The 13,307-nt window shown below is 48.3% G+C and overlaps 1 protein-coding gene across 2 annotated transcripts in view; it reads left to right on the top strand.

The window, feature by feature from the left end:
- Positions 1-1,021: 1,021 nt before the first annotated feature.
- The window catches only part of MXD4 (MAX dimerization protein 4), a 41,389-nt gene continuing 29,103 nt past the window's right edge, over positions 1,022-13,307 (top strand). Inside the window, exons 1-3 of one of the 2 annotated variants that reach the window (XM_065837413.2) lie at positions 1,022-1,165; positions 1,792-1,891; positions 10,961-10,990. In XM_065837413.2, coding sequence (XP_065693485.1) covers positions 1,102-1,165; positions 1,792-1,891; positions 10,961-10,990 — 194 coding nt within the window. In that variant the 5' untranslated portion in view covers positions 1,022-1,101. Of the gene's footprint in view, positions 1,166-1,722; positions 1,892-10,960; positions 10,991-13,307 lie in introns of both variants that reach the window. The other variant, XM_065837412.2, reaches the window with a different exon arrangement.

Raw genomic sequence — 13,307 nt, 5'->3', positions numbered from 1 at the left:
GTGAGGGGGCGGAGCGCCAGGGGCACAACCGGTCCGCGATGCCCCGAAAATGTGCCTGCCCGCCCCCCTGCCCTGGTGCCTTTTCCGCGTCCCGTGCCCGCGTCCGCCCCAGCCGCGCCGCGCGCATGCGCAGCCCCCGGGACGGGCGAGGCGAGGCTCCCCCAGCCCGGAGCGGGAGGAGCGGCCGCGGGTGCCCGTGCTCAGGGGGGCAGGGGGCTGAGCCGGCCGGTAGCGGTGCGGGGGCAGCGCCGTGCGCCCGGGGGCAGCGCCGTGCGCCCGGGGGCACGCCAGGCGGGTGTGTGCGGCCGTGCCGAGCAGGCGCGGTTATGGCCGCAGCAGGTTTCCTCCACACGGGTCAGTGATGCCCAGGCCTTGGGGCGGCACCCGGGCTCCTCCACCGCCCGCCCCCGCCTTTTTCCTTTACTTTTTTCCTCTTTTCCCCAGTCCCTCAGGCCGCGCTGCCGGCAGCAGCTTTGCCGTTAACGTCAATGGCTTCCCCGGCGCGCCGCAGGGCGGCATGCGAGGGCGGAGCCTCGGCTCGCCTCGCCCCGCCCCTCCGCCTGCCTCTTCCTCACAGCAACTCAACGCCCCAGCCCGCCTATTGGCTCCCCCCGCTTGCCTCCCCGCCCCCTGCCGCACGGCACGCGCCTCTCACCCCATTGGCCTATTCTCCGCCCTTATTTGCATGGAGGTGCGAGCACCAATCGGCGGCCGCTACCTGCTTAACATGCAAGAAGCCGGCCACTCAGCGAGCGCGGGGGCTGGGCCACCACGTGCTGTTGCTAAGCTTCGGCTTCTAAATTGTTACTATAGTGGCCAGCCAATCGGAGGGCGCGATGGGGATCTGTCAACATTCCCTGTCCCAGCCAGAGGAAAAGGGGGGGTGCTCTGGCCGCCGGTTGGCCCGACTGCCGCCCTGCGTCCCGCCCCCGCGCCCCACCGCCGTTTCCTATTGGCGGCGCCCGCCGCCCGTCGCCTGTGTGTCAAATGTAGGTTGAGAGAGGTGCCTTATAACCGGGGGCTTGGAAGTCCCCCGCGCGTGAACTCGGCGCGGTGCGGGACGCGGGGCGACGGGGGGCTCGGGGCTCGGCACAGGCAGCCATGGAATTGAACTCTCTGTTAATTCTCCTGGAAGCGGCCGAGTACTTGGAGAGAAGAGACCGAGGTACTGGGCGCAGGCGGGCAGTCAGTCAGGCACCCGCAGGCGCCCCCGGCCGCGCTCGGCCTTTGTTGTGAGGCGGCGGCGGGCGGCCCGGGCCGGGGGAGCAGCCCCGGTCCCTCACCTGCCCGGGGCCGCGGGGGTGAGCCGGGCTCGGCCGGCGGCACGGCGCTGGGGAGGAGCGGTGCTCCTCTCTTGACTTTTTTCTTTTTTCTTTTTTTTTTATTTAAAAATGGGTTATTTTTTTGTCAAGCTCTGGCTGGGGACGGTGCGTGTTGCAGCGCTCCGGACACCTCTCACTCCGCTGTGTGTGGCGGTCGGTAATTGTACGGCAGCGCTCCCCTCCCCCAGCGCAGCGTGACAAGGGTTTGCATGATCCGCCTCGTTTTTTAATGTGCACTCCAATAATCCTCCTAATTTCGGCACTTTTTTTTTCCTTTTCTGTTTGATTTTTTTTTATCAGTTTACCGAATTGTTATATTTTTTTTTGTCTCGCTTCTTTAAGAGATGCCAGAATAAAATCCAAACAAATCAACCGGAAAAAATTCTGTTCTTTACCCTAGCGTTCCTGCAAAGGAGGAAAAAAATGCATGGAAAAAATATATTGCCACTAATGCTGACTTTGTCTCTAGAAGCAGAACATGGCTATGCATCAGTGTTACCCTTCGATAGTGACTATTCCAGAAAGAAAACAAAGGCAGGCACCATGGCCAGAAAATCCCAGAATAACAGGTAATAGACGCACCGCTTTTTCAGAATGAATCGGCAGCTTTTCCAATGTGTCTAGCTTATGTGCAGTGCATACATTTATTAAAAATAATAACTAATCCGGTGTCTTAGTTTCCCCCATCCCGGTAGTCGCCATTTTTTCCCTGGATGGGCTTGGCTCTGTTTTGATCTCTCATATAAACACTGCCACGCGTACACCATCTCCTTAGTACTCACTGCACTTCTAAACCATCCGCCCTCATCGCTCCTTCTGCTCTGCGCTCACCAACAGCGGCTTTCACTGCAGACCTTAACACCATAATCGCCACCCAGACTTCTCTTTGCATGACACTAATTTTTCTCCCCCCATACCCCGCCTCCCACCCCGGAATTTATTTATAAACCGCAGGCAGCGAACCGGCCGCCTCCCCCATGGCAGCCGCAGCAGATGCAGACTGTGGTTGCAGCGTGGCGCCGGGCTCTCCGAGGGGGAGCGTGTGCGGGGTGGCGGGTGGAGACCCACTCGTGCACTTGAACTTGTGTAGGTATTAAGAGAGAAGGTGCCAGAGTGAACTTGACCCCTCTGGGGCTTCTGCCACACCGCTGGGTCGCCAGCCCGCCCACCCACCGCATGCAGATCCATCAAAGCGCATGACTCGGTCGTTGTTTATCACGATTATCGTCTGCCTTTTTGTCGTGGTCGTGGCGGTTTTGTTGTTTTCCCCGCAGCCGCTACCTGTGCTGCGATGGCACGAGCGGAGGGCTGCTGTGCGCAGGCTCTCTGCAGCTTTGTTTGCTGCTCGGGCAGCGGCTGTGTACGTGCAGGAGGCTGTCGTGCAGGGACGGTGCTGGCCCCTGTCCTGTGCTGTGCCTGCTCTGCTTTGCTCTTCCAGGGCTGCTCCGGAGAGGACCGAGGGCCGTGCCCAGCTGGGCCTGCTTCTCCCCGGAGTGGTGATGCTCTCCCCAGCACAGGCTCCGCTCTGCACGGTCGTGCTGGATGGTGGCTCCTGTAGAATAGCCTAAAATGAACTCGGCTTGCACGTGACTTGTTTTCCAAAGGAGCAGTGAGTCTCGGCAGCCCGCTCGGCTCTTGCTCCTCCGACGGGCATCCCGCACGGCCGCAGGGTCTGCCGGGGCTGGGCAGCTGGCCAGTGGCTTGTGGGGCACCGGAGGCACAAACTGAAATCAAAAGCTGACGAGCTCCCTCCCTCAGAAAAACGTGAGCTGGTGAGCACCCTGCTTGTACCTACTGCTGCCCAGCAATGTGTCTTGAAGATAGCTGAGGGGGAACACGTTGTTCCCCTTTGCCCCTGCTCCAAGCAAGGCAACCATTTCAGGGGGTATTAATTGCAGTACTTCTACATTTTTTGTTTTCAGTTGAATTCTTTGTCTCATCTTGGTGCTTAGAGAAGACAGCAGTTCATTTTAAAAAAGAAAGTCATCAGGAGTGGGAGGTGTGTCTTGTTTCCTGAGACACTTTGCTCCCGAAGCTTTTAAATTATTTTCTTATAAATTATGCCTACTGCCTTTGAAAAAACCCAACACATTTAACCTAATCAGGTCCCATAGGATTTGCAGCTGTAAACTACGGATTTCTTCTCTTCTGTCTCTTGCATCTAAGAAATCTGTGTTACTTACAGAGCTATTATTCCATCGTTTCCGTTCTTAGGTCTCTTGTCATCCACTGCAAAATAGTTATTTGAACTGTAAGCTGCTTTCAGGAGTTTTTAGGAGAGGATTTGTAATCTATCAAATACAGCAGAATTAAAAGATTTCTGGTTACAAATTTGCTAGTGTTACTAAAGCTGAGGCATACACCTCTGCTTGCAGATACCTTCTTGCTTTTTTGATGCCTGTAGATTTGAGTTTACCTGTTCAGACTTTCTGATTCTCGCACCATAGCAGTGGCAACCTTCAAAAATGCCATCCTGCGGTATGGGATGTATACGTTTACTTACACTTTCATTTCTTATAGCTGCAGTGATTAGACTAGGGGTGAGTTGTTTGTGTTACGGGACAGGATAATGCTTGTGAAGAAACGGTTTCACGGGTGGCCAGCACCAGAACGGTGCTTTGCCTGGTTCAGCACGGACACCAGCCTTGCTCACCGGTGTGGGATGCAGAGGCGCGTTGCTTTAATGCAGCACCCTGCAATTTTGGGGATGGAGGTGCAGCAGCAGGGCCCTGTGGGCACCTCCGCATTGGACTTGCTGACCCTCTGCCCAGCAATTGTTCAGGTGTGCCTGTGTGCTCAGATTTCAGGGGGAGAGATTATGTTGAAACATCCAGTCTAAAATGCATGAAGGACACCAGCATCACTGATTTATTGTTTATTTGGGCTTACAGGCTGTGGGGTCTGAGCCCCAGACTAAAGTCTGAATTTTTGGTAATACAGTTAAATCTTCCTAAGCAACTCAGAGATTAACAGAGGGAGATGACTGGCCCAAGTTGAGGGGATCTAAAGTGGTCGTGGGTGATGTGACCCACCAGGCAAAGTGTTTGTCCATATTGTTCCACCTGAACCGTTTTCCAGACACTCTGGGTTTGGAGCATCAGATGCAGGCGGGCATGACTGCGGACGTGTCCAAAATTTATGCCTTATTATTGTGTTGTTTTTCTTACATATAAAAATGTATTCTTAAGGGTGGAAGAGTAGGAACAGAGCAGATAACAGCACATTTCAAAACTGCAGGGGCTTTGTTGTTGTTTTCATTATCTATTTTTGCATCCTGCTGCTTGCAGCATCTGATCAGATTAAAAAGTGAGATATATTTTAGTTGTTGTTTTCATGCTTTATGAGCAATACATATATAAAAACATGAAAAATTGTCTTCCTCCCCGTTCTTGGAAAATCAGAAAAGAGGAGAGGAGGAGAAAAAAATCTGTCAGATGTGAGGAAGCCTTGGTGTGCTGTACCCTTCTTCTTTGTTCTGCGTTTTCTCCCCCGTGTTGTGTGTGTGCAGGGGGAACGAGCGTACCCCGTGTTGCACAGCGGTGCTGGCTGGGCGCTGCAGGCTGGGCACCCTGCAGGGAGGGATGGATGGATCCCAGCTGCCCTGTTGCTCAGGTCTGGGCTAAAAGCTTGCCAGCCTCTCGACTGCCATTAAGTGAGAGGCAATTTTGACAGGTTTGAATTCATGCAGAGAAGAATACCAGCAGAATTGCGTTTAATTAAGCAAAATCTATAAGCTTTCTCTGCACTGCAGGAATTCAAATGTTTTTGCTTTGTCCACTGATAGGTTTGGATCAAAATTGGATGTGGTCATTAGCAGTTTGTTGCTAAACGATATTCTCGGGGTTATTGGTAGCAAACAGAAACAATTTTTATCCATTTCTTTTTCACTTCTACATTAATATTACTTGATTTTACATGTTTTCTTTTCAGTTTCCCATGGTGTGCCCTTTCTCGTGTCACACGAACCAAACTGCTTTGTTTTCTTTCTCTTTCCGGTTTGCTGTTTGTACCGTATCCTAAGCTGAGATTCAGACTTGTTCCCCTCCAGTAGTTTTGACAAAAATCCTCTGGCAAATGAAAGTGGATTCTTGTTTTGCAAAGAGGACAGGAGACTGGAGAAAAGGACACGATTGTCTTTTGAGGGGAGGTAAACCTGGGTCACATCTTCTTGTTACACTAATACTTATCAGGTACTTGACCACCGTATAATAAATATTTCCTCTTCACACAGCAGTGGCTGTCGTTCCTAAAACAGTGCCATGCAGTCTAATGATTTTTGTTAATGTGCACTTGGAATTATAGAAAAGGCAGGAAACAGCTGGATTTAGTGCAGTTGTGCCTTGCAAATGCTAATAACAAATATTCAGAAGGCCCCCTGAGCTTGCTGGGTGATCCAGAGAAATGAAGAGGTAACACTTGTGGGGTGTGCCGAGGAGGACTACAACGCCAATCTGAAATTGGGTGATGTTTGCTCAGGAGGGAAGGCACTTTTTGACAGAAAAACAAGCTGACCTGCAGGGAACTGGGCTTCCCTGTGCCCTGGCTGTAGTGACACCCACCAGGAGTGCAGTGGCTTGAGCTGTGCGTGGGTGCAGGTCTGGGGATGCAGATTCATGTCTGCCCAGGCAGCCAATTTGACATGAAAGGGTCAGAAATAAGGTAAAATCAAAACTAAAGTGTTAGTGTTAATGCCAGCCTACTGAGTCACAGTTAAATTTACTTGCAGAGAAAGGAAGTGTACGCTGATGGTGCAGTGTTTGGCCTGTTAATTTAGGAGCTGGTTTATTGAAGGAAGGGGCAGCAAAATAAATGCCGGTATATAAATATGTCTTCTGTATCTATTAATTAATAATTTTGCTCATGTGTTTTATAAATAGACTTGGACTTCGTGCTGTGTTCTGGTGAAGGGTTATATCTAGAAAAAGATGAAAGCTGTGTTTGGTGTTTCAAATAAAAACAGAGCTTCGTATCCGAATTCCTCTGTTAATGTTGGCTCACGGAGAGGGTCAACCCATGGCCTGCAGAGCGAGCCCCTTGCTCTGTGCAGATGTTGTTCTGTGCCCACACAAAGCAGCTTAGGGATCGCAGCCTGATTTTTATTTTATTTTTCGCTTTTATTTATTTTTTCCTTTTTTTTTGATGGGAGGCCGAGAATAAAACCCCGCAGACCAGTCTCTGCAGACATGGCTCCTCTGCTTTTTTGCCTGGCTTTCTGAATTCGGTACATCCCTCTGGGTTCGCTTTCCTAATGCTGGTGGCAGAGGGACAGCAATTGGAATCACCGTGCCTCTTTTTAATGTTGATGCATTTTTAGTCCCAATATAATAGATCTTGCGAACTGGTCTGTCGCCCCTGAGGAGCTGCAGGGGGTGTGCGATGCCTGAGAGTTGCAGTGCTTGTGTAATTGAGGAAAACAAATTGTCACCCAGTTAGAAGTGTGTTCGGACCTTGCTGCCGCAAATCTGTAGCAGCAAAAAGTCGAAAGAGGTGCTGGAGCCGGAGCTCTTGCTATGAGAAAAATGCAGTAGCCATTTCTAGTGCATTAATTCCATACAGACTGTTTCTGTCGCAGGCTGGAGGCAATGTGTCCAGTTTAAAACAAATGGAATAAAAATCAGCGACCCAGGAGCAGTGCATACCGGGCAGAATGCACACTTGTGCTCAGGTTTGCCATTGCACCACTCCTCATATCTGGTGGTTGGGGTGCTGGGCTGTAATATTATCGAGTGTGTACCACAGCAGGTTTTATGTGAGGACGGGGAAGCAAGTACCCTTGCGGGTGTATGAGCTGTGTGCTCTTACACACCGACATGCTTGGGAGTGGGACTTGGATGCAGACACTTTATGTGTAGCACCTTGTAAAACTTCTTGCTTTGTTTGTTCTTTCTTTTTCGGCCTGGGCAGAAGGTGAAGTGCAGGCAGCCCAGTTCACACGTGGCCCTCCAAGTACTGTGCGACCTTAGGTGGAGTTGTGTCCTCTGCATGTGGGTTGTACAACACCCTGCCAGCTCTGCCTGCACCTGAAAGCCCTGCTGCAGGCGAGATGCTTGCTATGGTTTTAAGCACTTTGTTAACTACCCTGCTTTGCTCCCCTGTAGCAATTTAAAATGCATTGGCAGCTGGTAGCCTATTGGTGAGTCGCAGCCTGAACCTGGCTCTCGTTAGCATTGGGGAAAAGATTTCTGCAGTGGTGCTGGCAGGTCCCTGCTGTTCTCAGGAGCTGTGCTGGATCCTTCTGACAAGGTGCACTGTCTGATGAGGCAAATGGCTGGAGGAGCAGAGGAGTGTGTCAGTAATAAAACAGGCGGTGCACTGGGCATGGAGTGAAATCTCAGCCCAGTACACATGGGCAGTTCCTGCTGGCTCACCTGTAAACTGATAGGAAGTGGACTTTGGGGAGGACTTGTCTTTTTTGTGTTAGTCTTATAATCTGTTAGCACCTGGTCTAACTGTTTAAACGTGTCTGCTGAATGTTGCATCAACCAAATGCTCAAATCCAATACCTCGACTCTTGTTTAGGGCAGCGAGGTCAGTGAAAGGGGACAGCTCTGGGGATGTGCTGCTGGAAGTGGCACAGCAGCTTGCAAACCAACATCTGCATTTACTCCGCTCCTCCCCCTTCTTTCACATCTTCTTTTGACGATTTATTCACGAAGAATATTTAAATGCTACTTCATAGCTGGTGGGCTGCTTGGCATTTGCTAAAGGGATATTAGGGCTGTCTCAGCAGGAGCATTTCTGATCTCTTCCTTCTGAGTCTGTGACTTTCTTGATGTTTTTTTTACTGCTGACTTTTCCCTTTCATTTTTATCTGAACCTTTTATTGACACCTTCATCACTGCTACCCCCTCTCCCCCAGGTTTTGCGTGAAGATACAAAACCCAAATAGCGGGCTTCAGCTAAACACCAGAAGTCCTCCCTCTCTTGCAGCCACTTTTGAAGGGCTCCACAGACCATTTGTCTGAAAACTACGACTGTGCATCTGTCTCCTTTATAGAAATATATATATCCATATATCATTTTAGTCTTGGCCTGCAATTTATCTTCTACTGAAGTAATAAAAGACTCTGTTTTGAAACAGAGGTAGTGCTTGGGGTACTGGTTTCTGTTCAGACCCGGTCTTAGTTTTTTTTTCCCCTCACTTCAGTTTTCATGAAGAACAGAAAAAGCTGGATGTTCTTGCAATATGATGTTGAGCTTAAACTCGCTATATTGGATTCTGTATCTCCAGGAGAGAATAAACAATATTTAGAGAGTGTTCCATCTCTTCTGAAAACAAACCCATCAAAAAAAATAAACCATCACGCTTAGAACAGGGTATTTAGCCTGTTCTGTAGATGGAACAACTCCCAGGTACATGTCAAAACTCTCAGTTTTGATTCCTGGGTAGAGCCTGATGCTTGAGGCATTAGTCAGCCTCCCTGCACCTCCTGAGCTGTGTGCTTAATGCCCGTGTTTGCACACATTGGTTGGACTTCTGCATCCCAGAGAGCTGTGCACAGAGGCACCCGTTTGCTGCCGCTCCGCTCGGTAGCTGGCACAACCGGGGTAGCAGCGGTGCCCCCCAAATCTGGTCTGGAAGGACATGCCGCAGAGTCACCCTTTATGATACAGGGTGCCTGGTAGGCGTGCTGCACGCAGGATTTCCAGCTGTGCGTCAAATCCTCTCTTGACCCAGCAAAATACTCTGTGCAGGCTTCATTTTTCGGCCAGTAACTCTGCTGTGCAGTGGTCACCAGACCTGCCCGCTGGAGCTGGATGCGAGCTCCGCTACGGCAGGCAGGTCAGAATCAACTCGTTACAGCGATCGTGTTCATCTTAATTGCCGAAAATGTCAGGGAGGTGATGCCATAGGGCTGAATCTAGGCCAGCCTGTATTTCCTCTCCCCCAGAGTACCCCGTGAACCGTAGCTTTGTGCCTTTGACAGACCCATGGGGGTGTTTGGGGAGAATGGTTCCTCCTGAACTTAAATTTTCTGTGTGTTTTTGTAAAATATTGACAGATTTGGCATAGTGTTTGTCACTTTTCATGACAAAAAGGTTTGAGCTATCTCTGTGTGTGTAGGAGTAGAAAATAAAAACAGTGTTCCCTTATTATGGTCAAATGGCAAAGTAAATCACAGCAAAGCCAGCCCACCTTGACCTATTAATTTAGCACAGAATATGTGTGAGAGACTTTCACTGTTGCTGTGTTGGTCGGGAGCACAAACATTGCCTGATAGTGGCTCACTTGATGGCAACAAGTTAAAAAAAATAAAGCCATCGAAACAGATACCAGGTAATAGCTGACATAGCTGATGTCTTTGTAACGACACTGGGATGCTTTCCAGTGAAGATGGATTAACATCAGTGCGGAACCTTGTACACATTTGAGTTTTCTTTTATCTGCAGAGGGGCAGTTCACCTAATTCCTTGCAGGATCAGGAGCTGCGCCGGGCTGAAATAAATTGCTTGGTGATTTGTTCGTTGGTTAGTTATTTGCATGAGCTCTGCTTTCTTTTCCCCCGTTCTCTGTGAGGGAGAGATGCTTTTGTCACCAGCAGCTCTTAGGTGTGCCACAGCATCCAGCTGCCCGCGGGTGTGCGGGAGCAGAGGACGACTCGTGCGTTTGTGCGGGAGGAATTTCTGGCCCTGGGACGTCTCTGCTCGCTGGCTGGACTGTGCACTTACACCTCCTCAAAGCCGCCTCGGTCAGCACATCGTGCCCAGATGCAGGCAGGGGTTACAGCACGTTAGGAGAGCTGCTTTGACGTAAATCTGCCAGCCATAAAAGCTGCCACCGCCTTTGTATCTTTTGATCCTTAAGTACTGGAAATGTTTTTGCTTGGACTAAGCTAAAGGTCCAGGAAGTTGCTGGGTTTGAAGTGGTGACAATAACTTCATTTTAGGAACGTTTTTAATCTGAGATGTATAAATAAATAAAATTAATATTTCCAGCTGAATCGAGTAAAAAAATAATCCTCCAAGAAGTTTGGGCTGCCTTGTAACGGCAAAAAACTCGAGGCATTGTTTGGGGCAAAATATCCTGAAGCCTGGTAGATAAAAGAGAATAGCACACTGATGTGGTCTGTTCAGGGACTGTGATGTTTTGATTTCTTTTTTTTTCTTCCCGTTTGTAGACTCAGAGGAATTAAGAAGATTCCTCTTTTTTTTTTGCCATTAAGATGACAACAGTAAAAGCAGTGGTTAGCTGCTGATTTTTCTTTCTGCTTCTCTGTGGGCTTGAAAGCTGGCTTTCAGAACGCTTCTTACTCTTACCTGTTCCCATTTAGATCTTCTAACACCTTCTGCCCCCTCATGATTTTTCTTCACAGATAAGAATCTTGTGGGCTGCTTTTATTACTAACTTGCTCATTTTTTAATGTTCAATTCCATCCCTGAATCTATTGAACACTAATAAATGCAAATTTATTATAATTCCCCCATAAACTCATGGTTTACGCATGGAAATTAAATTGATACCTTGAAGTATCTAAGGGATGTAAAAGTGAACCAATTTAACAGCAAAGCTGTTTCGTAATCCACATAAATACGTGTTTTAGAGAGCTCTTTTGCAACTTACACAGGTGTTGGCTCTTAAATATTCTAAATCTTGGTATTTATCCTTTTCTCTAATATTACTTTTCTCTTTTTAATAGGTCATCACACAACGAACTAGAAAAACATAGGTAAGTCTTGAGAAAAAATTTTAAAGATGTATGGTTGTCATTAGACTTACCAAGCTTGTTGAATAATATTTTGTTAAAATTGTTTTGATTCTGCACTGAATATTTTATTAAGGTGGGAGTTTTTTATCAACTAAAATCTAATAGGTATGAATTATTTCTCTTTTTTCCTGTTGTTAGGTATACTATTTTTGATAATTAGCTTTGGACTGATTAATGCTGTGACCGGTTAACTGTATTGCTACTAAAGAACCTGATTGCAGCAACTGTTTGCGAGAGGTGTTAAATAGTATAAGCGTTTTGTGATTAAGGTGGATGATTTTGGGGGAACAAAATGTCAAGCGGGGTTATTTTGTTGTTGTGTTTTGTTTTTTTAAGTATGCCTAAAGTGCAGTTAATTTTCATCTTGCATGTAAGTGCTTACAGACACGTTTTCCCCCGTCCCTCTGCTTCCTTGCTGGTACGTGTCCTGTCCACAGAGCTGTGTGTGAGCTGGGAACCAGCAGCTCCTGGGCTGCAGCCCTGGTTCTGTGAGACCTGTACTCACTGAGGACGTTCATTAGACCCTGCAGACTGGATTTTTAAAGACCTCCTGTTTGCGCAGTTTTGGGGGCAGTTTCACCGTCTGCTGAATCCTGTCGGAGTCTGTTTGCAGGTGGGCTCTGTAGCTGCAGGAGCCTCCCGGCGTGCGCTGCTGCGGAGCTGCGCACCGAGAGCTGCCCAATGCAAAAGGTGCCTGTCGTCGCCTTGGCTTTCGGTTCCCTTCCCTGCCTTTCACTTACCATTTAGGCAGCAGGGCAAACGCTCTGTCGGGTAGTTCATTTTGTTCTTTTTCATGCAGCTTGTGGACTTTTGGGTTTCATGCATCCAAAGAAAGCAAGGGCCGTATGTGTGAATATGAAACCTATTTGCGTGCTTCTGAGTACATAGAACGTGGTCGATGGCACAAGAAGATTGAACTTAGGATTTTTGTGTGTGTGTGTTTTTCTGTGGCTACAGCTACGTAGCAGCTAGACCATCACTTCCCTTGCATGCCTACATGCTTTCCTGTAGTTTAATTGTAATATGAGTAAACGATAGCCCTGCCTGATGGCCACGTGGCCATCCCAGAGATGAGAGGAACTGGGGAGGCTCGGGCTCACAGTCACAGGCCTGGGCTGCAGAATGCAGTGCATTGGCTAAGGCAGTGACATCAGCTGGCAGAAGTTCTGCTGACAGAGACTTCGGGAAAATAACTTCATGCAAAAATTCTGTCCTTTGGTCACATTTATTTAAAAACAAAAAAAAAAATCTTTGGCCCCAACTGTGCTTCTTTCTCACTCTTTTTTCCCATCCTCTTTCCAGATACTCTGTTCCATTTGTTCCTTTTCCCCTGCTCCATCATTACTGACTAGTCATCATCTAAACTACATATTCCTTTTTTTTGTTTTTTTCCCTGTCATTTTTATAACCTGAGCATGGAGTTGCCTCTTTCCCCTGCTCTGCTTTAACATGTTTAAGCTGCTCAGTAAATGAGGCACAGCAGCATTTGCAGGAGATGCAGGGGCAGAAGAAAGGATCTATCAATTGTTACATCTCTGTTCTCACTTCTGGTTTTGTGTTGTATCTTTGTAGTAGCTGGACCATACAGTATTTGCCTTGCTAGCTTTTCTTTCTCTGCCATCTCAAGGTCAAAATAGGTAAACTGCGAAGTACGTCTTGCAGTTATACAATTAATATTTGTAACTGCTGCTGCTTGCTGAACCTCCCACAGTTACACCACACTCAAAGCCAGAGTTTATTATTTCTAGTAAGAACCTGCAAATTAGCGCAAAATCTTTGTGTGTGCAAACAGGTGTTCACAAAAGCAGATCAGGTATGCACAGCTGTAGTTATCTAACGTATTGGTGTGAAGAACTCTTGTAATGTATTTATTTTTTTTAACAACCTCCTCCTCTCCCAGTCCCTCACGTGGTGTCTGTGGGCTGGACCAAGCGCTGGAGGGCAGGGAAGAGGCTCCCTTGTTTGCAGGGCCTTTGTGTGCTCGAGGAGGGTGGCCAGAGCTGCCACCAGCCAGAAAGCCGCGGTAGCCATGTACTGGTGCATGGTGCTGTTTCAGGTTCTGCATCGGTGTTGGACACAAGTGGTTTGGTCTCTGGTTTTGATGGCAGTACTTGATCTCTGTGTCTGTGCAGACTCGGCTGTTTGGCACCACTACTTTAAGATGCATTTTTTGCTGCTGGGTCTCTTTCCTATATTCTCTTGAGGGGATGCTCAGAAGAAGATAAATGGAAGCAGAAACGTAATTCCAACAAAAACTCGTTATACGATAAAACTCAGA

This window comes from Patagioenas fasciata, chromosome 4, assembly GCF_037038585.1.
Source record: "Patagioenas fasciata isolate bPatFas1 chromosome 4, bPatFas1.hap1, whole genome shotgun sequence".
Classification (NCBI taxonomy): domain Eukaryota; kingdom Metazoa; phylum Chordata; class Aves; order Columbiformes; family Columbidae; genus Patagioenas; species Patagioenas fasciata.
The sequence above is the reverse complement of the archived record's forward strand: the minus strand, read 5'-3'. Positions and strand labels throughout refer to the sequence as shown.